This window comes from Cucurbita pepo, chromosome LG04 (genome assembly GCF_002806865.2).
Source record: "Cucurbita pepo subsp. pepo cultivar mu-cu-16 chromosome LG04, ASM280686v2, whole genome shotgun sequence".
Lineage (NCBI taxonomy): Eukaryota > Viridiplantae > Streptophyta > Magnoliopsida > Cucurbitales > Cucurbitaceae > Cucurbita > Cucurbita pepo.
The window spans coordinates 8586655-8614224 of record NC_036641.1 but is presented as its reverse complement, the minus strand read 5'-3'; the positions used below and the strand labels follow the sequence as shown (position 1 = coordinate 8614224).

Here is a 27570-nt window from a genome sequence, read left to right as displayed (position 1 = left end):
GTATTTGGACAAATTCAACTATTTAAAAAGCAAATAAATTTTATAGGTATAATCAAATACAATGAAAAGATGATGCGCAACCCACGTGTAAACACCTATGATCTTTGAAATATAATATCACTAATCTATCCTTAGCTACGTAATCCTCAAAATTGTAGGCATGTCAATAAACAATTTGATGGACAAGAATTAACCTCAAGACAGCTTAAGACTTTACCAGTTCTTGCTAATGTCTGTCCTCGATAAGAGGCCCAAAATCGTAGTGCAAGGATGTCATTAGGGTTATCAAACGATTCTGGGTCAACTTCATTCTCATCTCGACCAATTCGAGCAAGAAAGTTCTTCCATTCATCTATATTGATTTTTGTAGTTAGCATGGAATGCAAGATAAAGAAAATAGAAACGAGGACAAAAGAAAAAACGGTCAGCAAGAACACATACACCTAAAAAGAAATCACCGATGGAAGTGCATAAATGTCCAGAACTCATGAAAATGAGTTGTGTTGAGAATGCACTAAAAAGATATAAATTAAATTACAAATTTCATTTGTATCCAACAATTTCCAATTACATCTATGAGCCAAATGAGTACGATCAAGTTTCTGACTTTCAAAGTGTTCATCGAACAAAGACGGATGATTTGGTATGATGAGACCACAAGTAGCACAATCTATCTAAGGAGTTTGCTTGTAGCTCTTTTCTCCATATTTAAGCAATTTTTCTTTCATGGTTGTCCGTCCTTATCCTCGTGAAAAGATAAAATTCCAAAGAAGGTGAAATTACATAGTTGGTAGGTCTAGCTTGGCATAGTGAACATTATGGATCAATTTTGAGTCATTCTTACTGCATGGTGGGCCCTCAACGATGCATTCTCTGCAAGAGTATGTTCAGAGATTTGGAAGTAATGTCCTTGGAAGTATCACTTTGCTTGTTCTTGTGAGGTGAGGGAGCGCAAATCTAGGATGAAGGAGATCTTTTGATACCCTTTAGGGTCTTGGCTTGAAATGAGTGATAGGGTGGTTAGAAATATAGAGAGCTCATGTAAAAAGGTTTGGTTCCTTGGGGGGTTTAATGTCACTGTTTGGACATCGGTTAACAAAGATTTTTGTAATTACCGACCAGGTTTTATTCCTAGGGAGTGGAGCCCTTTCAGTTAGGGGCTTGGCTCCTTTAGTGTGGACTGTTTCTTTGTATGCCCATGGTCCTTTTATTTTGTATTCTTTCATTTCTACAGAATGTAAGCTTGACTTCTCGTTAAAAAGAAAAAATATCAATGTAAAATTCATATAAAATACCTGGATAAATTTTTTGCAAGTAAAACAAAGTTGTTATGCCATCCTCATTTTTCTTCAGGAGTTCCCCCATACTATAGAGCACCGTCTCAGAATAATATGGAGTAAATACACTGCATTAAAAGATAGGCTTAAGATGGAAGGAAAAGGCAAAAGATGAAACTTCAAAAAAGGGAAAAGAAATTAATAAAATATATGAACAAAAGATGCCATAGAATGAAGCACCACCTGAAAGAAAGCATCTGACGAACAGGTTTTGGATTTGGCATAGCCATGAAAAGTGAATTTGTAAAGAATTGCAGTCTACGTCTGGCCTCAAGATTAACTGGAATATTTGAAGCTGAATCTTTTATGGTTAACAGGGAATGTAATCTTTTCACTTGAGACTTCTGCCGAATGATAGCAACAATTCAATATATGTATGTATATATTAAATATATGAAACAGAGATGTATTAAACACAAAAGAGGGCCCAGCCTAAGGACAGAAGATTGACGAGGCCCTCCCCACCAAACAACTATACAAGCATAGAAACAATTCAATCTCATAAAATAATGAAAGCAACATGAACAAAAATGAAGAACGAGGAATTAAAAAAAGTAAATACCAATTCTGGATCTTTGGGCCAATTTAACTTTGTAAACAGGCGACCTTCATTTCTAGCTTTTACCAATATGTTCCATGTTTCATAATGCCCCCTAGAAAAATGGAACGTTACATGTCAAAGGATAATTCAAGATATAAAAACATCAAATAACTAACAAGCTTCAGACCTCTTGTCACCAAAAAGGATATCATGGTGCACAACATCATACAAATCTTGAACAGCCTTAACAGCACCTATTTCGAGCTCCGGAGTTTCTGGCTCTTTCTGTACAATGTCATAATCAAAGTGAAATACAGAAAATATATAAGTATAAAATGCAATGAGTTTGACCAATTATCAACGAAGTGCACGTGAGGCGCTAAAATGTAAACTTTTGGCAATTTTCTTCCATAAAGATCAATACAACTATTCAGGGGCTACACGTCACAATTTGACAATATAGTCTTATGTACAATTCTATTATCAATTTCATGATATACTATTAGTACATAATGTAAGTGAACAAGCTCCTTTGAAAGGAAGTTGACAATAAAAACCAAATCCGATGTTTCTCAACAAGGTAGAACCACTTTTTCTCTCTCTTGCTTTAATTTTCATTCTCTTCTTTTTAATATGAAAAAGCCACAATGAAAATATAGATAGAATTACATGATCGAGTTTAAAATTTTGTAAATACGAACCAGAATACCCGTCAGAGCAGTTACTCTTGTAATCACAAGTGGTAGCTTATTTAGCTGGAAGTCATTTTGAATGGAATTGTTTGCTATACTAGCTTGAATGTCTTCAAATACCCTTTCAACCCTGAAAAAGTGCAAACAATTCAGAATGGCTTTTTTGGAAAAATTTAACTTTTATGCATCATAACATTTTTGGATAGAATTGTATATGAAAGGGAAAGGTATAGAGTAGAGAGGTGGAGGATAGAACACGTTTGTTCTTCGCATGTCAGCACTACACATTTTTCCTATGCTAATCAATTGCAGAGTCTATCCTTTCTTTTTCTTTTAAACTTTAATACTCGCCTCAACTCCTGCTCTAGGCAGATATAAGTCTTCCTCACATAACTCTTTTTGGAAAGAATAGTCGAGGTTTGCATATATCTCATTACTGAGCTTATTACAAAGAAAAACAATATGGAGGCAACAAGGTAAATACCACGTCCTTCCTTCCCCAACCAGTAATTCTGTTAAGATGAGCTTAATTGCATGGTAACATTCCTGTACTGCATATTTCATATAGTCATCTCTTGAAATACGCTCCCACAACTCGTCTTGTGAATCCCGTCTCTCAACAGCAATATCCTTTGCTAGAAATATCTACAGTTCCATAACCACAATGAAAATGTTGTACATAATTGGAACTCAGTGAGTCAAAACATCAAGTATTAAAAAGCATAGTTATTCAAGTTCCATTTTATGACTGCAAGCTGACCTTGCTGGCAAGAAGAAAAAGGGGCCACTGAACCAGGGGAAGATTACCCTTGTTTTTAGGCATTTGAAGCAACTCCGATTCCCTACAAAACCAGAAAAAATTCAAATTAAAGAAAAGAAAAACAACATTGAGGCAATAGAAACAATCTAAAAAAATCAACAGCAACAGATAAGAGAACGTGAAAGTCAAATAACAGAAAGAATCTCTAGAAAATATACTCACAAGTTTGTAATATAATCTTCTTCCCTTAAACTTCCTACGATTTCATTCCAGAAGGGAGAAAATCGGGCAGCATCAAACTTATCTTTTTCAACAACCTTGATATAAACAGCAGAACATGTTTGCACTAAAACTTTAGAAAAATCACAAGCAAAAGTAGTGCTTGTAGACACTCGAGATAAGATGATGACAAGCAAAAATATTGCATAAATAGAGGCATTTAAGGAAGCAAAGTAATATGATCATCAAAACCTATCATCTAAGAAGCATGGACACTTAAGTTTGGCTAGTATGGTTAAACATGGATGCTACAACACTCGTTGGACACGAATCAGACAGTTGTTAGCACAGCAGATGTGATAGGCAGCATTCATACAATAATTTTCTGGTAGCATGCCCTTGGCTGGCACGAGGAAAATATGGCAGTCCAGACACTAGCCAGACTATCTAATTGAAGTGTCAGATCTTAGAAATTTATGTTTTCCCCTTGTTGGCACTTCAGGCAGGATTGAGAAAATTTATTCAGGGGTGATGATAAATAATAACATTCATATACTTCAAAATATTTAATCACTCTACAGAGCTTGAACAGGTCAGAATATTTTCCGAAGTTCAACTAAAAGAATATTTCTAATTTGGGGGGCGGGGAATCCTATTTGAGGCCAACCAGAGTAAATCAAGCATATTTCTGAAGCAAGGAGGCAATAGGGAACTCACCGGAGTTGAAGACTGATTTGAAATCCTGCAAAAGATGCGTTTACAGTTAGAGACCAGATAAACGGAGAAACTTTTGTTTAAAGAAAAAATGTAGTTTAGATTGGCATCTTATGAGAAATATTCAAACCTGTCCCGGGGCATAGCGTGTAAAGTGTTCATAAAGGCTCCAGGAAACTGCTCAAACAGCTTATGAAGCGATTCCAATGATCTAATCTGAAGGTAATTTAAAAAAAAAAAAAAAAAAAAAAAAAAAAAAAAAAAAAANGAGAAGGGGATAATTTGACTTCAACTACTGTACTAAAACCAAGGCTTTCATGCATTCAAGCATGTGCAGTCATTGACTTGTTAGATTTCAAACCAAACCTCTACATAACTTAATCACATCAACAAAATTAATTTATAAGAAAAAGTTCGATTTACAACCTTTGTACTTGGTTGAGTGAGCTAGTTTTAAAATTAACCTATTCATGTCGTTTACAAGGAATGACCCGTTATAATTACTAGAATACCTTCCATAATCTTATTGATGATGCATATTAATTAATATACCTTAGCAGTAATAAACATTGTCTTAATAACAATTATTAATAAAGAATATTATTCAGTGATATTGTTATACTATTTAATGATAATGATTTTTTTTTTTTTTAAGTCTCTGCACGGCCCAAGGCTTAAACTTAGGAGATCTCAAAGATTTTCTTATCAAATTCAACTGAAGATTCAAATATGTGACCTCTTGGTAGACATTGCTTAGAGACCATAGGCCATATTCAACGAGGTCACCTTGTGGGGGCTTAACTACAATGAATTTTATCTTTACTGTTTATATAATAATAACAATAATAATTAATTAGTTCCTTTTCTGACGTCAGATAAAATTGGAACAATATAAATAAGATTAAAAATAGTTGTTATTTAGAACTAACTAATTGAAAAAAGAAAACATAAAATTTTAATATTTCATAATAGAATAAAATTAAACAATTTTTCCCATTAGTGTAAAAGTTGTAAAATAATTTTTTTATCTTTCTCATCCCTTCATTCCCATTCTACCTAAAAGAAACATGACCTTAAATTTTAATTTTATCCAATTGAATCTTAATCTTAAATTTGAATACAGGGTGAAATTAATAGCTGTAGGTAGTTAAATCATGTCGTCTTTGAATTTGAAACTACATGTGTGCATTCGATTTAGACTAATGTAGATTTGTTTTTACTTTTTTTAGGCTTGCACATTTTTGTACCAAGTTTGAGCATTTTTATGCAGCTCAACCATGGTTCAATCATTTGTTATCAATTATGATTGGGATTGGCTTTCTCTTATGGCTAAGCGTGGCATTTTTCTAGCTGAATTTTAGATGTTTTATCTGTAAGCATTTAGGTGATTTATTCGTTGTCTTTGTTTATATTATCTAATTTGATTAGAAGAAGAGTATCATTTAACGGCTTATTCAAATTTCAGGTTCACTTTTACAAAATAAAAACTTAGTGGTTAAAATTGATCCCATCTGATTTAATACAAGGTAAAAAATAAATATTTTTCCTAATTTATTTCATATCAAGAATGGGGAAATGCATAAGCTCAATAAGAATCAACTATTACCTCTCCAAGACGATCTCTTGCACCAATTAAGAAACTCCAAATAGCAGATACAACGGTATAGAACACATGAAGGTCCAAGATGTAAATCTACAACCATAAATTAAATAGAGAAAAGTAAACGGTACGCCCATTAAAGACAAGAAATAAAAAAAGATTTGAATCCTCCTAATCCAACGATAACTATCTATAGCTATTAGTTTTCATGACATTCAGGAAAAAGATCACAACAAAGTGACTTGTATCCGTTTATCATAATTGATTTATATCAGCTCATTGACAACAAACTAACAAAGTGACTTGTATCACCTCGTTGATTACAAAATTTAAACTTACAGCAAACACTGGAGCCCATAAGCTAAGAACCGTCAAAGCATTATGATTATCTGCAAATATGACACAGGATTTCAGAAGTCAGACAGCCTAAAAGCTAGTTGTCATAAATAATATTTTTTCTCATTTCTGAAAGGTTTCTCTTCATCAAAAGGCTAAAAAGACAAAATAAGGAGAAAAACTATAGCAAGGTTGAGGACGTAAATCATATATCAAGTAACTTTTCTTTCTGTTAGGGACATCTCTCAATATATACAAATGGCAGAGGATGAAAAGATTTTGGTTCTAGTTGATATTTTATTGATGAGATAAAAGAAAGAATGTAAAGGAGACAGGAAAAACAGCCGTACAAGATCAGGCATACAAAAAGACAGCCAAAAAAGGAGTCCAACTAAATTAAGAAAGGGCTACAATCCAAAAGAATAAAACCTATTGAATAATATGCAAAATATTTGTATATTTTTATTATGGGAAGAAAGGAGTTCTTAAATAGAAGAAACACCCTTGTACAAATAAGAAGATAAATTTCAAGTAAATCTGATTCACTAAAATCAGAAATAACCAAGACTCTCCCTCAAGCTAGTTTGAAGATATCTTCCATTACCAGCTTGTTAATCATCATATAAACTTGTAACTTTGGGAGCCCCTTCTTTAACACATCAACAAATTGCTCTATTGTAGGAAGGTAGGGAATGCATATTACTCCTAAATCAATATGAAATGTTTATCAACTTCGATATGTTTTGTCCAGTCATGCCTTGTTGCCACAATAAATATGCACTAGCATCGTTTAAGAGAACTTTGATTGTTTTAATAGTTTCTTTGTCTATATACCCTCACAAAACCATGGGGTAAAGCCCTACTAAAATAAGCTTCAACACTACTTCTAGCCACTAAACTTAGTTTTTTTTTTTTTTTTTTTTTTTTTTTTTTTTTTTTTTTTTTTTTTTTTTTTTTTTTTTTTTNAAACAATATACCTTTTGCAGTAGTACCTTTTAAGTATCTTAAAATCCTATAGATGACTTTAAAGTGAGTCAGTTTTGGGGTATGCATAAACCAACTTACCACATTAACTGCAATAGCAATGTTAGAATGTGTGTGAGACGTAAATGAATCTTCCAGCAAGTGTCTGATTTTTTTTTTTTTTTTTTTTTTTTTTTTTTTTTTTTTTTTTTTTTTTTTTTTTTNGCTCAATGGGGATGTCTACTGTTCATCAACCAATTAATATGATCACTTCAAGAAAATCAATAGCATACTTTCTTTGATGGACAACGATACCATCTTTCAACCCTAGAAAAGTACAATCCATAGCTCATGATTGCATTTCCAATACGTTCAAACCACACTATAGGTGGAGTCGGAAGGTATATCCGACTACATCACACATGTACAAACTGTGGTGAATCCACTCAAGAGCAAGGGTGAAACCCTCAACGAGCCGTAGGTTGTGGAGCTAATCTTGTGGTCACTAACCAAGAATTTCGAGAATGTCGTGTGCGCCATCAAGGAGTCGAAGGATCTAGAAGATCATCTGTTGATGATCTTCTGTTTAAGGTTGCATAAAGATTTCTTTAACCTAAATATTTTGTTAATCTCTATTCTTCAAGTTTCCCATTCAGAAAAAGTTGATAAAGAGGTTAATATGCATTGACAACCATAGATAATAGAACTTTAATGGAGTTACTTTTAGCGACACGGACAAAGGATTCTTGATAATCAAATCCATAAACAGAAACTTAAGATCAAAAGGCAGATAATACAAACAATAGTAGGCATGATACTTCAACCAAATAAAGAAAGAAAAAAGAATTTAATAGAAAATCAACAGACATGGCCTACAAAACAAAATGAAATGAAAATATTCTTACTTACTCTTAGACACAAAGTCATGCCACGAATATCTTAGATCTTTCATGTTCACAATAAGCCTGGTAGGTTTAACAAGAGGCTTGATCTGCAAGAGACGAGTTAAGTCTTCAGTTTCCATGCCTAGAGATAGATATCATTGCATAAACACCATAATTAACCTGAAGAAAATAGGCAAATGCGAATTTTCCACCCAGAATGATTACCCACAAGAGCATGTACCTGCAAAATGAGATTGAGAATTTCTACATGCACATAAACAAAACTTAGTTACTCCATACTATTGAGCACTTAAGAAGGCAACAACCTAAACAAGAAATTAACTGGGGGAAGGGGAGGGAGGTACATGGAAAAATTTACAAGGAACACCAGTGGATCAGATCAAAAAACTTCAGAAACTTACTTGATAAAATCAGTAGTCCTCTCATACATCCCACGTCCAACGTAGTACCGTTCCTAATAAATCAAATTTCAGAAGCAAAAGAAAGTACAGATTCAACAAAATAACGTGCATCAACTGAAATTAAGGAGGCCACATTGCACAAGCAGGAAAGAACAAAAAAAAAAGCAAGCATTATAAGGTGAAACCTGTCGCATCCACTTGAAAAAGCGAACAAGAGGCCACCGATCACATTGATTGGTTAGAAGATGGAAAGCAGGTATACGCATCAGAATACTGAGGAAAAGCTGCACACCACCGTATATTCCAATCACGATTACATATAGTCTAAACATCACCCTTTCTGCATTTGGGTTACTACCCTCCTGAAGAGCTTTCCTGTAAGAGAATAGATAAAAATAATACTAAACATCTTGTGGAGATAAAAATGATAACAGGGACAAAAAAGCCAGAAATACATACACATAAAGAAACGTTATCGAAGCAGAAGCAATACTGAACCAAAGGAAACGAAGAAAAATTCGAGAAATAGCAAGGCGCCTTGAAGTAGAGTATGCCCCATACATCATTAGGATGTCTAGAACACCTGGATAGAAGTCCATGTAGAGCAATAGAAATTTTTAGAACAACAAAGATAATTCTTTCATGCTACTGCACACGAGATAAGAAAACAAATCAGCATCTAATACTTTCAGTAGAAATGACTAGAATAGCACATACTCTCAATAAACTTCATAACGACAAACGTCGGACCAAGACTCAGAACTTCCAGCAGGGTCTTCATATTAAAGTTTCCATTGTTAAATGCAACTATGGTCAGAGCCTGTGAGCATAAAAATGTGATGAAGATAATTAAATAAATGAAAATGCAGAAATTCTAATCCAACTCAGTAACACCTCATGGTCTCAACTAGCATACACAACAGGAAACAGCATTAAGAAAAATATATGTATCGAGGGTACCATCCTAACGAGGTATCTGGCTGCTCTTCCTTTTTTCTTCATAACTTTTTCTTAACGCTAACAATTGGTTTGTTTCAAGCAGGACCTCTAAACCAGCAGTTTGGTGTATTTCTTCAATGATTTTTTTTATTTTTATTTTTATTTTTTTTGAGTTATGTTCATTCATGATGGGAATCACCATTTTCTTTTAACACGTCTTAAAATTTTATTTAATTTATCAAACCAACTTTTACTAAGAAGAATGAAAGTCAATGGGGCAATAAAAGAACAGTGACACATAACACCAAAAGGAGTCAATTTTACAAAATTGGAGTCTAATCATTCACAATGAAAAATAAAGAAAAATAGAAACAGCCCTATTAATAAAGTCCAAAAGGGAGGTACTGAAGCTAACAGTGATTTGAGCTGCTTTCAACAAAACCTCAACACTCCCGTGTTCCCCTCAAGCCACAACCCAAAACAATCCCAAAGAAAGTAACCTTCCATAAGAGCTTCCCTTTAACACAAAAAAAGGGGGAAATAAAGAGAGACCTTTTTTTCATCATGGCCTCTACAGTCCCTCTGAAGAATCCAAGACAGCCCAAAAGAAAGGTCCAAATTCAGACTGTTGGTCATTTAGAGGACTACCTTCCACTATCCATCTTCTAAGTCACTCTTTGGATTAAAAAAGAAGATAACTATAATATATAGTGGCAAGCATAGGACATCTCCTCTTTCATTTCTTTCTAACTGGAAATTCACTTTCGACCAGGCTTTAGGGATATCTGACTGAGCACAAACCCTTCAGATGGATTATCTTGTGGTTTGTCCCTCTGGAAACTATTTTCGAAACAACACTCATTCTTTTTAACGGTGGAGCAGAAAACAATATGGCGTCCTTCTCTTAAACTACTTTACAAAACTACTGTTCTACTTTTTTTTCTTCTTGTTTTTGGCATTTGAAACAATTCTTCATTTTTTTTTTAAGCCAAGAATTCTTCATTTGAAACAAAACTACTGTTCTATTGAAGCCAAGAATTGTTTCAACAAAAACAGGAGATTCTTCATTTTTTTTAAGCCAAGCCGCTTGAATCCTTTTATTTTCCAGTTTTTTTTAACTGGAGGAAAAGTTTTTTAAAGAGGGAGGGAAACTAATGTACTAAGCTAGTCTAATTTTTTATTGTTTAATTCTTCCTTTTTCTACTTTAATGTTAAATCCTCTATAAAATAGTGGGTTAGTCTCTTTTATGGATCACTCTGAATCATAATAAAATCCTTTGAATTTAATTTCTAGGAGAATAACATTTAGGCTAACACCACAAACAAAAACAAAAACAAAAAAAAAGTTTACAGGACAAAGGATAAAAAAGAGAGCAATTTAAAACGCCATATACCTGGAACATCATAACCAAAAATATCCATAAACGATGGAAACTATGATAAAGATGAAGAAAAGTCCGGTGCTCAACAAATGAAGTTTTCCCTTGATGACGACTTCTACCAAGCATATTCTGAAAAAAGAAAATAGGAAAAGGAAAATTTATTATGAGCACATAACAACAAAAATATTCAAGTACTTGATATTTCATTGCTAATGTGCCATACTGAAACCATAATACCCAATACCATGTGGTTTTCCCCAATATATAATTCAATCAGGAAACCAAACATTCATTATGGACACAATAAATTATCCATGTAAATGATAAATATCCACACAGAACAAAAAATTAAGAAACTAGTTGTCAATTATGGAAGAATAAAAGTGAAAGCATGAACGGGAAAGTATTCTTTTCCTAACAAGTACCATTTGTTAATCAGAATAACAAGTACCTTATGGAAGAGTAGGGTGAAAAGTGAATGGGAGAACAACCAAAGAGGGAGGTCTGTGACATAAAAATACAGGTAGAGGTATCAATTGAGAGGAAGCAAGGTCTAGAGAGGAAATCTTCATAGTCGCATAAAACAGGACTATGAGAAGTGGAGTGCTTAATCTGAGTAATCAAAAGGGTTTTATTATAATTGATGATAATGGTCTTTTGGTTGGGGAGGGGTTAATCCAAATGGGTAAATGATGGGGAAGAGAGGCTTTGGCTGGGATGGAAGGCTAACACAAAAGGGGTAGGATTGGATTAGTACGATTATTAAAAGACAAGGCAGGTTCAGGTACAATGTTGGGAGGTGCATACAAAAGCTGCATAAAAGTTGGCGTCAAGAGGAAGGGGGTTGCATGTTTAGATGGGGAATGGAAATGCAAAGGTTAAACATGCTTTGGGAAGTAAGACTTCTGATGGGTCGATGCTTGAGCAGCTAGATGGTACAACTACTGCTTTTGGTAAGCGTGTGGGTCAACTCTCACAAAGAAGGCAGACATGCCTGAGCACTCTGCATTTTTCCACTCACCATTCGGGGCAAATATAACCAATGAAATATTCCTCCACAGGGAAAGGAATATCTCCCTATGAAATAGTTTATACTAAAATTTCCCTCATGAAAATTGACTGGACTAAACTCCAAAATTTAGCAAATTTGGAAATGTAAATTTTTATTACTGCACATAGGAGGTGAATTTAGTTCAACTTAACTAATTGTTCGGTACTTCCAAACAATACCACTAATCATAATCTTCTACAGTTGCATCTCAATAGACCTGGCCTAAAAGCCACAAAAGTCCAAATTAGGGCAAAGGGCGAGGGTAAGAAAGCCCAAAAGTAGCCCACTCAAACGAACCACCAATGGATTGATGTTTTTCTTAAGGTTGTTATGGTACTAAACTGTACATGCACACAGAAACCACCGGAAAAATTGCACATAGTAATCCACGGATTCTTAATGTTCAAGCATGTAACAGATTCAAAGCCCTGAAAACCACCTGCTAAAGCAGACTTCTCACTACCAAATGTTTAAGAGAGCAATAATTTCATGTATGGAAGATCACAGAACAGAAAATATTGTCTTCACTCAAACCAGTCAGTACAACAAATAATATAGAAATAACTCAGTACAAATGAGTTTTTTAGAAAAGAAAAAGAAAGATAATCTTTTGACAAAATTAAAGAAAGCATACAGACAACCTTTGACTTTGGTGTTGGCCTTTGGAAAAAAGATCTGCCTTTATGCCATGGCCAACTGAGTTCAAAGCATCGAAGTGACCTGATAAAAAAAATGAGCAGCATTCCGAAATTTCATCAGTAAGAATTGTTCATGACAATCAAACATACAGAATTTTGCAACTAACCAGAAATACTCGTTAAAATCATCATAGTTTCTCCATGAAGAATGTGGTGCACGCCCATTGTTATTGTTTTCAGCTTCCTGATTTTTTTTTGTAACAAGAAACAGTATTTCGTTGACATGAGAGAAGGAAAAACTTTAAGGATATAAGTTCCCAGCGGGAATGAAAGAGGTCAAGACGAGAATTAAAAAAACTACAAGAGGATAAAACAAGGAAAAGCAACTAGCACAGCAAAACAAATCTGCAATAGAGAACCCCTACTCCGGCTAAAAAATGCAGAAACTTCTTCTGAAGAAAAGTACAAAAAAGACGCAACAAAATCTGAGAAAGCAGATTCAAAAAAATGAAGCCAAGGAAAGATATTTCGTAAGGAACACCTCTTGCATTGATAGAATTATTAGACTAATGCAAGCCCTTAGAAACCTTCAAAACCCTCTAGAAATGCCAAGTAAGAATCCTCTATGAGAATCTCTTAAGAAACCATAAAAAAGAAAATAAAATCTCCAGCAATACTCTCCGGTACACCCTGAATCATTTTTAAAAAGAAAACCAAGGACACAATTCAATTTCAACCATAATCAATTGTTAGTCAAGCAAAACTGCTTATTCTGAAAACAAAATTGGACCAAAATAACTTAAAAGCCCAATGCTTTGAAGCTTCCCATAATCTCTAAAAAGTCATATTCACAGAGAACTAAACAGAAAGAACTGAACTTTTATATGAGCTGAATGACATGAAATTTCACACATCTGAAGACTGCAAATCTCAAGAGATGAAACTTTTTTAGGATTCAAGAGGATGTACTCTATTGGCAAATCTTCTCTGACCTGGTCATCCATAAACTTTGAAGAAGGTACATCTTCTTCCAAAACAACGAGAGCCAACAATTGTGTAAGGACATCATTCTCGCAATGGATTTCGTGATTCATTTTTAATTCCTCACTACACTCATTAATGATTCAACATCAGATTCAGATTCAATAAATGGTGAAGATGATGATGGAACATCTGAGAACCTGGAGGAAAGCTGCATATCTTTTTCCATAATTAAGTTTGAATCTAGAATGGAGAATGACGAATGAACAAAATTATGAGAGGGCTGACTGGATCAGAGAAACCAAAAGGTGTAGACAAGCATCTCCCATAAAATCTGGATTAGCTTCTAAAATTTCTAAACTTGTTTTTTCCAGACCAATCTTATCCGATCCTAAAAAACATATTTAGTTACCAAAGAGAATGAGTTTGTTACATTTAATGAAACAATAGAAATTGATGAATTTGGAAATAGCCAGACTGGTTTTTTCGTGTGTAAAATTTTGAATATGTGACTAGTTTGGTCTTTAATAACCTTGATTGTGGGTGTTCACATCAATTACTTAAAATCCAAATCACTTCCATAAAAAATGTGGTCCAATAAAAAACACGTAGAAAAAACACCTTTTGAAGATGGCAGTTGGTAATGCTTTGTGTTGGGATGGTCTAATGCAACATTATCACCAAAACAGAGATCAAATTTTCAAGTAAGCCTTCCTAGAGTTCAATTTTTGTTGGGATGGATTCACAAGTATTTTTCTCTATGTTTAATACAACGGCTGAAAAATCAAGGAGATTAATCATTTGAAAGGAAATGCTTACCAGACCACCCAAATGTTCCCCTATAACTTCAAAGAAAGAACATTCCCAATATGGCAATGGTAAATTAATTAAAGAGATTCCTTCTCTTTAGCTTCTTATAAACTCAAAGTGGGAGGAATCACATCATTTTGGACAGACCATGGATTGAAAACACCGCGCTAGCTCTGCGATATCCACTTTTGTACAGACTCTCTCATTAAAAAGAAAAAAAAAACCACGATCCAACAAACGTGGAATGTCGTCAACAAATTCTTGGACTTGAAGTTCGGTAAGAACTTAAAGGATAACGAATTAAGCCTTAATCATGCACAGTGGTATTGTCAAATGAAAAAAACTCACTGACTTGGCTCCCCCAGCGCTGAGGGGGTCTTCTCTACAAAATCCTTGATAATGGACATGGGGTAAAAAGTAGAAGCAATAGATCCCACGCTAGCAAAGATAGTATGGGAAGGACATCACGTTAAAAAGGTGAATTTCTTTCTTTGGGAAATAGCGCATAAATGAAACATATTCCCAAAAAACTATCATCAATCTTTATCCAAGTCTTGTCATTCAATATTACATTTTCAACTCATCACTACCATTGAACCAAAAAATGCAAACCAATTGACTTCCATAATGAAATCTTGATAAGAAAAACCTTCAAGAATATCACAATCTAGGATAGCTAATGGGTGGAAGGCTAAAAAAAGAGAAGGTAGACAACGACAAGGGGTACGAAGGTTGTAGTCAAGGGGTACGAGGGTTCTAGTCAATGACGAGGTGGTGGAAGAAAGAGAAAGAATAGAAAGGGGTAAACTAACAAACGTAGAGAGGGTGACAGAACAGTCATGGAGTGGGCAAGGAACAATGGATGAAAAAGACACCAAAGGCTTAAATCAGGGCAGAGGGGGCTGAGGTTGGAGGTTAGAGCGGGGGAGAGCGATTAAGGTTTAGGAAATGAAATGGACGTGGTGCAAATAGGGTTTAGAAAAAGGACAGGAGGCAGCGCGAGAACAGACGTGGTAGGTGCAATGATCAAAACTATCGGAGAGCAGCATAGGAGTGAGGCAAAGCCCACAGTATGTGGTGTGGCATGGAAGTGGGAGGCTAGGGTTGAGGTTTGAGATACATTCACTTGTACTCTTTCACTTTTTTACCCACAGAGACACATGCACTTGTGCTCCTTAACAAGAATGGAAAAAATAAATCCTACTCTTTCTTTAAAAGCTTTAGGTGAGACAAGAATGTTAATGTTAAAATAAATCCTACTCGTTCTTTAAAAGCTTTAGGTGAGACAAGAAACATACCGCAGCCATGACCTCATAAAGAGGAAAGATAACTTGATCAAGGAAAGAAACACCATCTTTAGACTCGCAACTCTTGGCTGGCTGCGCAATCCCATGCCTCAACATCTCATCCATTTCCCGGACCATCTGCATAGAAATTAAAGGTCTAAGGGTAAAATTATGAAGCTCATGGGAAAAGACCAACAAAAAAATTACAAAACCACGATAGGAAGAAAGTGGAGAGAGCATACTTTTTCCCTCACTGGATTACTTACACTTCTAAATAGAAAATTGGCAGGAAGTTTAAAAGATTATATGTGACGTTCTCTTCCAAATCAATTTTTATAATTTCATATTTCCTTCTTTTTTTTTTTTTTTTTTTTTTTTTTTTTTTTTTTTTTTTTTTTTTTTNAGTTTGTACCTTATAAGCAATAGTCTATTTTCATTGCTTCAATAAAAAGTTTTGTTTCTTGTTCAAAATTAAATTTATGGGTCCAGTTGGTTTCACAATGGACTAAAAACAGGTTTGGATGGTATTGAACTACTATGAATATATCAAAATTTCATCAATATTAATTACTTTTAAGCAGAGAATATATATAATAATTGGTTACCTTTTTCTACAATAGATGAAACTAATTAAGAAAATGAAAAGAGACTAATGCTTAAAAGACAAACCTCTACGAGGGAGTTATTGTTCTTAATTAATGTACAATAAGTAATGAATGTCAAAGGACTAATATTTTCACTATGTTTTCCATAACGTTTTGGATGAGTAACCTATAAGCGAAACCAACCCAACCAAATATTTTACAGTTAGATTGGCTTTGGACAAGGTTGTATGGGTGAGAATTTTTTATCCCAAAAAATTAGATTAGATTCCAAAAGTATCACATCCAAATCAAACCCCGCATGAACATAATTAGTAATTGAAGCCCTTGCAAGAAAATAAATGCTGAACATAATTTTCTTTCAAGCCTTATGTTGGATCAACTTAAAGATCCCAAAAAAATGAAAAAAAGAAAAATAAAGGTTGACATAGTCGAATATAATTACAAATGAAGTCCACAGTTACGTACATGGTGAAATATGTAGCATAAGCATTCTGGAAGGAATCTGACGTTGGCTGCTTCGCCCCATATAAGAAAGTATAAGGAAATAAACAATAGCTTCTTTTCCTTGCTAACATCAGACAAGCTGTAAAACAATAGAACACTTTCAATAATTGTAGTCCTCCAAATAAAATTTTCTTCTAGGAGATCAAATTCATAAGTCCATGTTGAAAAATGAAAATATAAGATGAAACTAAACTCCATACAGAAAATAAAAAGAATAAGTTGGAAAAACCAAACCTGCTCCAAACAGGTTGAATGCATAAATATTCACACCATTTAGCATAGTTTTCCAGAGACTTCTTAAATACACCCTCCACAGCAGCTTCATCCAATTTCTATAGCAACACAGAAAAATATCCTCAAATGAGAGCTCTAGCATATACAAGTACATTTCATATTTATGCAACAGTACATTAATTGTCGAGGATAATAGTTCAAGCTCCAAGGCTTCGAGCACAAAGCTTGGGGTGCTTATTGATTTGTGCAGTGAAAAGACATTTTTTTTTTTTTTTGGGGGGGGGGGTTAGAAAGAAGGGAATGATTTGTTTCTTATCAATGTCAAATGGAAGAACTTTTTGTAGTAAAGATCTTTTATGTTTCTTACTCAAACCTCTAACATTGACATCCAACATGATTTTGATGAACATCCGATGGGATACAATCTAGTGAATCAAGCACTCATTATTGTAACTAATGAGTTAAGATCTAATCCTTAACATATGGTTGATGAGAATGTTTTAACGCTCAACTAAAATCATTGTCTTGAGTGATTTTGAGTGTTTGGAATAAAACTCAAAGTGCTTAAGATGATAAACATGTAGGGCGGTGAAGGTTGTTTGTCTAATATTGACTGGGCTTGATCAACTACTGTCATTTAACAGTAATGATCTACCGGGCTTGTACTATAATGTGGTAAAACAATGGCCAAACTTAGCCATTCCCTACCACAAGGTGGTACAACTTGCCACCAACTCATGTACAAGTGCGCCCACATTGCATCCTCTTGGTCGCATTTGCACATCATGCCAGTACTATAAGAATGAGTTAAGAAGCCTTTTATTTTGAATGACAGCAACAGCATGGCAAGCACACAGGTGACAGCCAGTGTGGATGGAACACATCAATCGTCAAAGACTCAGAGAGGTGCGGTGAGTCAATCTACGTCGATCACTTGCCCCATTCCCTTATTTCTATCTAATCCATTATTGTACTTGCATCACGACCTCTTCATCTGATGTTGCCTCTTTGGTCGTGATATTTCTTCTTCCTCCCTTTTTTGGCTGATAAACTCCAACATTCTCTTGCTACAACTTGAAAATAAAACAACTGGTCACCAATTTGTGTCAGAATCTTCTCAACTCCTCAAAATGGCATCAACTGATATCCATTTTCCCCCAAGAAATGTTTCGTTGAGTTAAAATGTAAAATGTTCCTACTCATAAAAACCTTGATGCTGAGATAGCGAGCAGTCTACTTAGAGAATAAACCAACAGAATGAAACCAAAGGGAGACGAAGTGTCACCTTGTTGAAGGAAGTTCATGGACAGAGAATTTGGGCCTTTACAATCAACCACTAGGATGAAAACAAAGGCAGACAATGAGTCACCTTGTTGAAGACTACTGGATGCCGAGGTTTTTTCCCTATCCTTTCCATTAGTAATGATGTGGATGGTAAACAACCTCAGATCCAAGCTGATAGATTGTCTAGAATGCGGTCATGGATTCCAACCAAATATCAAATAAATAAAACCCTCCACAGGAATTAAAATACACATTATTGGCGAAGCTAACAGCAACAAGAGTTGACTGTTTGTTGAATATTTGTGAGATGAACCCAATATCATTTTTTTGATTTTGATGCATACCTCCATCAAATAAATCCTTGAGAGGATTTTATTAGCAATCTCTAAATACCCTCCAAATGGTTGCCAATCCTTTGAAAAGTCCCTATACTCATTCATAAATTACAAACCTTAATACATCCCCTTGGAAAGGAACTTTTGAATCACAATAGTAAGCCTATAAGCTCCCAGATTCAAACATAAGCGCATACCCATTGTATGCCATTTCCTCATGTAGCTTAAAATTCGAGCTCATACAAAGTCCTTTGCTAGATCCCAAACAAAGGATAGAACAATCTAAACAAAACTAAAATGATATAGAAATAAAAAAGACAAAGAACTACACAATAAACCAACTAATTCAAGGTATTGGGTCATTCCTCTCTTGAGATCACTCAAGCCGTAATCCAACTAAACAATTGCCTACCCTTCTCCTTTCTCATTCCCTTTATTTAACAAACTACCATAACAACTTCTCTGCCAATAACTAACATACCCGTTTTATAAGAAACTTTCTCACTAAGAATAAGCAAAAGGGACACAGGGCAAGGGCTGGGGTATGAGAGAGCCCCCACCCAACTAAACTACTTACACATAGCTTTCCAATAGATACGAATCAAAGGAAGTGGAGAAGTTATACAAGAATTGATTATAGCCATGGCACCACCCGGATGCATTGAGTTGTACAAAATCCAAAAAAGGAACCTTAAGGAAACAAACTTATCTTCTCAAATTCTTCTGTTTCGTTCCAGCCGCAAACTTCATAACACCGCTCTAGGGGCAAACTTCCACAAAATTCTGGCTTTACTTTTCAACTTGTGGCCCCTCAAAAAGTCCTACAACTGGCCATCAACCCTATTAGGGAGACAAATCCACAACTCAAAAATACACACGAGTTCCCAGCAACAATTAGCAAAAGGACCCTGCAGGAAAATGTGATCCATAAACTCCTCACTACTTAAACATTGTGGGCAAATAAAAGGGCAAAAGGAGAGATTTAGACTCTTTTGAAGTCTCTCATGAGTATTCAAACTTCTGTGAGCCAACGAGCTTTGTCATAGAGCATTTAACATTGGTCTAGAAGCCGACAAATGAAAGAAAAAGCCCGAGGGAACCAACAATCATCTAACCTTGTCTGCAACATTGCCCAAATGAAACTCCAATTTCTTTACCAACCAAACTTACTGTTGGAATGCCCTGTCAAAGTAACTCTCCTAATGTCATTCATAATCCTATTTTAATAGAACTCATACCATCTTCTAGAGCAAGCATGGCTTAGTTAGATTGAAAGGGCTCAACAAACAAAAGTCACTAACATGTAGTAGTAATTTCTTCTAAATCTCATAATAGTCATCGTGGAAGTGTTTTTATGAATAATAACCGTGCATTCCAAATCAATGGTGGCTACAACTAGTCAAAGGGAGCGTTGGTGAGAAGGTTTATCTTTCTCATCTTTAAGACTCCTTTTCAATGCTTCTTTGTAGGAAGTACTTTCACTAGTGGTAGACTTTTAGTGGTTGAGCCGTTTTTAACAACGACAACTTTCCCAAGCGTGGAGATTTCAACACAACGTCTTTTTTTGTTGGAAATCTTCTCAAGCCTGACTTTTAGTGGTTGAGCCATTTTTATCAAGGGAAGTAAAAAGAGTCCAGGATCTACAACTTTCTCAAGCCTGCCGATTTCAACACAATGTCCTTTTTTTGTTGAAAATCTTCTCAAGACTCAACCCTTAATGTATATTTGTAAGTATAGAACACCACAAGAGAAACCCTTGAGGCCAGAAGCTCTCCATCCTAGAACAAAATCAAGGCAAAAACCCCCAACAAACAAAAAACTATACCTTGCCCCAAAAGAGTACTATCAAATCCCTTCTATTAGAAAAATTGGGCCACACATGCTGCTCTCACTAAACTAACTATATATTTCTTTTGTGCCCCCATCCTCTTTGCATACGTGAAATGTATGAATGGCCTCATATCTCTGGCAATACAATATGTGCAAAATAATTGAGAAGTGTAGAAGTATATGAACACATATTTCATTAAATATGTTATTGTCCTGCACACGTCATAATTTTCTACTAGTGGATGTGCATCCATGATACAACCATAACAAACCTTCCCAACTCGAATATTCTTTGAATTCGAAGTTTAATTTTATATCAAAAGTAGAAAAGTGACTGATGAAAGCAACAATTCAAGACGAAAGGAATGTGAAGTTCTTATTTCTCGTTGAAGACCTCATTCATCAAGCTTTAGCATTGACAAAGCAAAAACCAACCACAAAGTAGATATCAAGTACCCAATCAACATATAATTAGCCAACTACAACAACAATTATTTTAGGATATAAATAATCTTACATAAAATGATCTCATTGAAAGGTAATGGCTCAAATCACCAACCAAGGCAAACACAAACAGCTCCAATTGTTAATGATTAAAAGTAAACAAAACTGTCCATCAATGTTCAATGATAAGAATAAAGGACATACTGGTTCATTTTCTTCAGGAATACGAAGGCGAGACTGTTCGTTGGCAAGTAGGTGCACTACATGCTCACGCTGGTTGGACACATTGTCTTTCTGAAGGCCATCAAAATTCAACATGAGACAATATAAATTGAAAATCTTAAAGAAATGACCAAGCCATCCAATTTCAATGTCGGACAAATTAAATTAAAAATCTAAAAAAAAACTATGTAACTAAAAATGACCAATAGACCAAAACAGGGTAAATAAACATCAACCATCATTATAATTGCAATTGTAAACAATATTAGAATGTGCCAAAGTCAGCATAACTCAACAGCAATTGGCATCTACTCTTTCCTTGAGGTTGGAGATTCAAATCTTCATACCCCATTTGTTGTGTACTAAAAAAATAATATTAGATTCCTTGCTGCTTTAAAAAAATATTCCTTCCAAATAAACACAAATAGTAGACACAAAGAATGTCGACCTTATGATAAAATCAAAATGATTTTTTTTCTTTAAAAAAAAAAAAGCTGTCGCATTAGTTAGGTAAAGAAAAACTCCAACTAAAAGATCAAAAGGAACTACGAATAATGAAGTATAGCTACAGAGAAACAGAAAGCCAAATCGAAGGTGAGCTTTGGAATTTAGCCATTATTTTTTACAAGAAACCAAAAGGTGGCGCATGCAGAAAAAAGAAAAAAAAAAGAAAAAGAAAAAAAGAACAGCCCAAAGAACAAAGCTTAACAACAAGTAAAAGGGAAAACAAAACTATAAAAGAAAATTACAAGAGCTCAAAAAACAGAAAGAACTGAGAATCAAAGTTCAAAGGCCACACTGTGGGCCAAAAATACAAAAGAAATGGTATTTCAAAAAATTAGCTCAAAGAAGAATCTTATATTACAACATCCACAAAACAGATGAATTAGTACCATAAGATTTCAAACTTAGATCAGTATTCCTAAGGAGCCATTAAGGTGTATTTTTAAAAAAATTATAAAAATATTATGCAAATTAATCTTTTAAAATAGAAAAATATCTTTTGTTCATAGTGTTCTTTTTATGTTTACTTCTTCTATATAGTGATCTAAATACATAACAAATCTATACATGAGAAAACAAAGTACCTACTAAATGAGTTTCTTACAAGAAGAAGAAAGAGAAACTTTTAAACCCGATTCCCAATTAGAACCTTATAAAACAAAACAAAAACCCTCAGGAGAACACTTGACCTTATTTTAAAACCCTGATCGATACATAAGGTGAGGAATGAAAACTAGAATCACGTGTTGATAGTCAAATCCATTAATATAACTCTTAAATAATCGCAAATACATATATTACAAGTATTAAAACATAGAAACCCAGTAACAAACTATACAAACAGGGGACGGAATTGAGTTGTATACAACCACCAACATAGAAGACCAAACCTGAAATCCAAAAATGAAGTGTAGAAAGTCAAATATATCAGGACTCCTAGTCTCCGGAAAAGAAAATTCTGCAGGCAACTTTGGAAGGCCACTGAAATATTTTAAAGCTGACACTGCTGCTTGCACCTAAACACAAAGTTCAGTTTCAAGGTAAATAACTGAAGAAATGGATAAACTTTCACATTCTAAACAAGAAAATTGTAATCCAAAAGACCTCAGCCATGGACCCAATAGCATTTGTCGTAGAAGGAGCATCTAATGGAATAATATTATAAGCAATTAAGTCTTCTGTCATTGCAGCATCCGATTCCATGAGTCTTTTCATCTGCAAGAAAAGGAAATCATGTATAAGAAGAGACGCAAAACTCAGAATTTATTTTTTCAAACAAAGACAACAAATAACTTCATTACAGAAAAATGTTACGGCAATTCCACTTTGTTCAAAATCCCTATTTCTCGATAATGCATCTACAAACAAACAGCCCATGTCAAATGCCTTTACTGAGCCAATTTAAAGCATCAACCCTTTAGTTTTCCCTTATTTTTCCAGTCATCCACTATTTCACTGTCAATTGTATAACCTTTATCATATGACCAGGAGTTTTTCAACAATCTCGGCCTTCCTTAGTTAAGAATTACCATAGAAGACTGATTGATATAAACTGATCACTTGTTCATACATTGCCCCTTTTCTTATAAGAGCAGCTGGACCTTCATGTAATAAGGTAGGCTTCAGCTGGACCTTCAAAGTTCTAAAATAAGGGTTTTGATTGCATTGGACCAAATAAGGGAGGGCTTCGAAGACAAAGAATGCCCTATGAGAAGCTGAAGTACATTTTCTATCAAAATTGACAAAAACACCCCATGCACCTTGAACATGGAGAATAAATTAAACCAACAACGCAAAGAATACGAGCAGCCGAAAAGAAGATGATTAAGATAATCCACATCTTTAAAACAAAGTAGACACACAAATGGTATAAGAGAAAAGAAAGGAAAATTCCTCTGTGAAACCTCTGAAGTATTTAAGGCTTCCATTAAGAACAATTCAAAGAAGAATATCAACTTTCTCAAAGCTCTTAGTATTCCAAGTTTTCCAAATGTTCAAAATGTTGCAGTGATCTTTTCTTCCCATGTCCAACTAAGTCTGATTTTCGTCAAAGATTACATCACGACTTACCACCACCTTCTTTGTCAAAGGATCATAGAGCTTGTACGCCTTAGAAGTCTCGCTTACTCCAAGGAATACACACTTCAAACTCTTGTCCTCAAGTTTCTTCCTTTTCTCATCAGGAACGTGTGCATATGCTATGCACCCAAAGATTCTAAAGTGGTCTACTGCAGGTTTCCTTCCGCTCCATGCTTCTTGTGGAGTCATATATATATATCTCTAAGAGAAAAAGTAGGGCTCCGGTTGAGAATGTGAACGGACCACACGACAGCTTCTGGCCAGAATTCCTTCGGGACTTCTCCTTTCTTTATTTAGGCCTATCTCCATCTCCCAAATGCTGTGGATAGTTAGTTGTCGGAAGCTTTGTTGGGAAATAGGAGGGAAAGCTAAGATCCTTTAGTTCGCTGCCGTGAGAACTACCCCTTGGTTAATTTGAAAAAAGAGTGATCTTTGATCTTTGAGTCTTTGTACATAGAATACTGAATTCGGCTCGAGTGCAAACAGACGATTCATTTTGCAATTAGACTTTTTATGATTCATATTCAGTAACATCCATTTGTCCAATTTTGGCTAATATCGAAGGCCATGGGTCAGTTAAGTTATTTGTTTAGCCCCAAATTGCATGTAATAAGGTAGGCTTCATGCATGGAGGGCCTTTCCACGAAGAAGTTATTGCAAGTTCTTTTGCAAGAAGAGCATTTACTGGATGCTTCGGAAAACAAGAGCTAATGGTTGAGGAGCTTTTAAATTTTCTTTATCTTTTCTTTTCTCTTCTTCTTCTTCTTCTTCTTTTTTTGTGTGATGAGAGGAGGTTTTAAATTTTCATGAACCATTTATGTTCAAGCCCCGATTGACAGCAGCTAGCTATAGTTTGACACTGTTTCATTCTTCGGAAGAAATTTTGTGCCTCCTCATAAGGAATAGAATATTCCCCCTTTGCCCTCTTTGAGTGAACAGACCTCTTCTTGAAGTTCCCTTCCCATGCCTTACGTTAGTGTTCTTTTTCGGATTTGTGTTTAATTTAGGATATGTTCTTTGTCTGTTTTATTTATGCTTCTCTCCTGGTGAAGTTTGCATCCTTTGAACATTAATCTCTTGTTATCTATTCAATGAAAACTTTTGTTTCTTGTTCAAAAAAAAATCATCCACTGGGCATTCAAATAGTCAGTCTTCTATCATGAATGTATTGGATGACTTTGATAATGAAGTCCTCTACCATGAATATGTTGGTTGACTTTGATAATGAATCATGAGTTAAAATAGAGTCTTGAATTATTTTTTTTAATCAAGAAACAAAACTTTTCATTATTGTATAAAAAGAGACTAGTGTTCAAAGGATATAATCTCCACGAGGAAGAGAACAAAAATTAAAAAATGTCACAAAGAACATCTCCCAAATTAAACATAACTCCTGAAAAACACAAGCAAAAAAGGCCTATTCTGTTCGATACTCAAAATGCAAAGAGGCATTATTCTTCTCTCCACGAGGGGTGCAAAATTTTCTTCCAAAGAGGAATTAATATATGCTAACTTCATGTATTTTTAAAAGCTCCCCAACCACAAGCTCATCTTGCAAAGCATCTTTTAAATGCTTTAAAACCACAAGCTATTCTTGCAAAGCATCTTTTAAATGTCAGACATGCAAAGAACTAGCAATTACTTCGGTGTGGAAAAGTCCTTCGTGCATAAAACCTAACATACTAAACATAATTTTAGGCTTAACAGATGATCTGAATGACTCATGGACTTCAATATTATTCTTGAATTAGAAATTCCTCTCCTAACCAATCATTTGTTTTAAACTTCTTCGTTCCTTATTCAAAAAGGAAAAATTGATTAATGCTTCAGCAAAGAAACATATTTCTGATATGGGGGTTTCAAAAAGCCCTAATAACAACAATGATCTTTCTTCGGGAAAAAGAAGATTTTCTCCCTTTCTTAAACTTTGTGGTCTTCAAGTTCATGAAATTATTCTACATGAGATGCAAATGTCACGGTAATGGTCTAATTTAGGAGTTTTGGCTATGATCATTCTCTCTTCTTGGTTTCTTAATGATGAGCATTCCGTGGTATTCAAGAAGTTGTACTGTTTGCGCCAAAAGATGCTTATATTAGGTGTCCAATCTTCATCTGTCTGAGTATCTTTTCAATTCAGCCAGCAACTTCACTCTCATTGCCACATGATTTTGAAGATATATTACGACTCTCTCTATCTTTTGGAGTAAGGTGCTATCAGGTCTTCTTGGTTCATCCAGTTGACCCACTATTGAAAGCAATTCTCGTATTCCTAGCAGTTTTTTGGATCAGCATATATATAGCTTAATGGAGAGTAAACTTTTGCTTACTTATTTTAAGGTTTAGCCTATGGGTTTCCTCAAGCCTTCAATGGATGATCTTTTTTCATATTCTGTTAAAGGGGAAGAAAATAGATGTTTTGTTTGGTCACTTCTGTTGGTGTGTTTGGAAGCAACACTTTTTTGAGTTTTCTTGTCTCAAGACAGCGGTTTTTAGCACCCTCAACAGTTTACTATAACTTGTGTTTGAAAAGGCATCAAAGAATCTTTGCAAGCAAGCTTCTTCTTTGGCTAGACCATTTTGAATCGGCTTGATTAAACACTTCACCTTGATATATCTATCCTAGCCTTTGTTAGTTTTTTTTTTTTTTTTTTTTTTTTTTTTTTTTTTTTTTTTNTATTGTATTTAAATTGGGATGATTTTATCGGTGTAATTCTTAGTTTTTGGTTTCACTCCCTAGTGAAGTTTGTATCTCTTGAGCATTAGTTATTTTTTCATTGATTTATTTTATCAATGAAAAAGTTTCATTGGTTAAGAAAAGATAGCTCATAAGAAAAAATTTACAAATAATGGATATTAAAATACTTTGCACCAATAATTTTGATATATGTATAAGTACAAGATAATTGTAAGGCCAACCTCTTCAGGGATTGCATCACTGAGTTGCTCCAGTACCATTGCTAATACTTTCAGGGTTGCGAATACTTTTTTCCGCTTCAATGTTTTTCGTTCCAACCTTAAAATTAAATGAAAAAAATCATTACCTGTCCATGATTCAAGATGATTAACTACTCACAGGAATAATTTAGGTCATAAGTGAGCCAAGAACCAACGTATACAAAATAAACCAAGAAAGTTTTAGGGGTTGTTTAGACATATTTCCTAAAATTAGTTTTCATAGGCATCTGTATTCTTTAAAAAAAAAGTTGGATAAGAAACAAATAACCATGTATTAAACATCAAACGGAAAATAACCTAAGGAGTATAAGAAAAGCAGAAAATGCTTTTAAATATTAACCAACCAATAATTGATAGGTTGCTTCCCGGCTCTATGTTTGGAAATTAGTGTTAAAGGTTTTATATTGCAACTTTACACTGAAAAGTTTCTTTAACAGAGAGAGAGAGAGAGAAAAAAAGATCTAAGGTTTAGCAGAAGTTGAAAAGGCACATGGGCTCGCTCTTTCCACTCTCCTCCTAAACCTTCCCCTCCAAAGCCCTAGTCCCCCCACCGATCAGTAACAGATTGCAGACCAATCCAACGGGCCACCTTCGATCTCTGTTCCCCATTGGTTCTGTCAGATACATGCCAGTTGTCTCCCTCCCAGTTTTGTCACCCTTTAATTCTGTCTCGCCATTGTCTTCTTTTAACCTTAGCCACCCCTCTTCCCTTTCATTTTTACTTGACATTGTTCAGCCGTACTCTCCCCTAGTTCTCCTCTTTAAACCCTAGTCACCCCTCCATATCGGTTCCTTCAGTCTTTTTTCGCACACTTTGATCGTTGCTTCCCATCTCTTTTTTCTTTTCTTTTCTTTTCTTTTCTTTTTTTTTTTTTTTTTTNCTCTTCCTCCTGTCACCAAGCTCATCCTTCTTCCTCCAACCCTTTCTCCTCTGCTGCCTAGCCATTTCTAAGGAGGTGATGAGATGTCGTATCCGTAACCTTTAGTTTTGCATCTGCTATGAAAATGACATGGGTTTT

The 27570-nt window shown here is 34.8% G+C and overlaps 1 protein-coding gene across 1 annotated transcript in view; it reads right to left on the bottom strand.

Moving 5' to 3' along the window:
- Nucleotides 1-27570, bottom strand: part of LOC111794072 (callose synthase 9-like) — a 44030-nt gene that overhangs the window by 9902 nt on the left and 6558 nt on the right. Inside the window, exons 5-33 of the mRNA XM_023676199.1 lie at nt 26513-26609; nt 22622-22732; nt 22408-22533; nt 20996-21085; nt 16899-16996; nt 16626-16743; nt 15568-15693; nt 12646-12722; nt 12482-12560; nt 10802-10918; nt 9186-9288; nt 8928-9051; nt 8654-8843; nt 8469-8521; nt 8227-8287; nt 8072-8153; nt 6203-6252; nt 5870-5956; nt 4394-4479; nt 4267-4291; nt 3553-3647; nt 3331-3412; nt 3055-3215; nt 2580-2700; nt 2066-2163; nt 1900-1990; nt 1521-1681; nt 1296-1405; nt 218-352 (exon numbers count right to left, since the gene is read on the bottom strand). Coding sequence (XP_023531967.1) covers nt 218-352; nt 1296-1405; nt 1521-1681; nt 1900-1990; nt 2066-2163; nt 2580-2700; nt 3055-3215; nt 3331-3412; nt 3553-3647; nt 4267-4291; nt 4394-4479; nt 5870-5956; nt 6203-6252; nt 8072-8153; nt 8227-8287; nt 8469-8521; nt 8654-8843; nt 8928-9051; nt 9186-9288; nt 10802-10918; nt 12482-12560; nt 12646-12722; nt 15568-15693; nt 16626-16743; nt 16899-16996; nt 20996-21085; nt 22408-22533; nt 22622-22732; nt 26513-26609 — 2954 coding nt within the window. The remainder of the gene's footprint in view (nt 1-217; nt 353-1295; nt 1406-1520; nt 1682-1899; nt 1991-2065; nt 2164-2579; nt 2701-3054; nt 3216-3330; nt 3413-3552; nt 3648-4266; nt 4292-4393; nt 4480-5869; nt 5957-6202; nt 6253-8071; nt 8154-8226; nt 8288-8468; nt 8522-8653; nt 8844-8927; nt 9052-9185; nt 9289-10801; nt 10919-12481; nt 12561-12645; nt 12723-15567; nt 15694-16625; nt 16744-16898; nt 16997-20995; nt 21086-22407; nt 22534-22621; nt 22733-26512; nt 26610-27570) is intronic.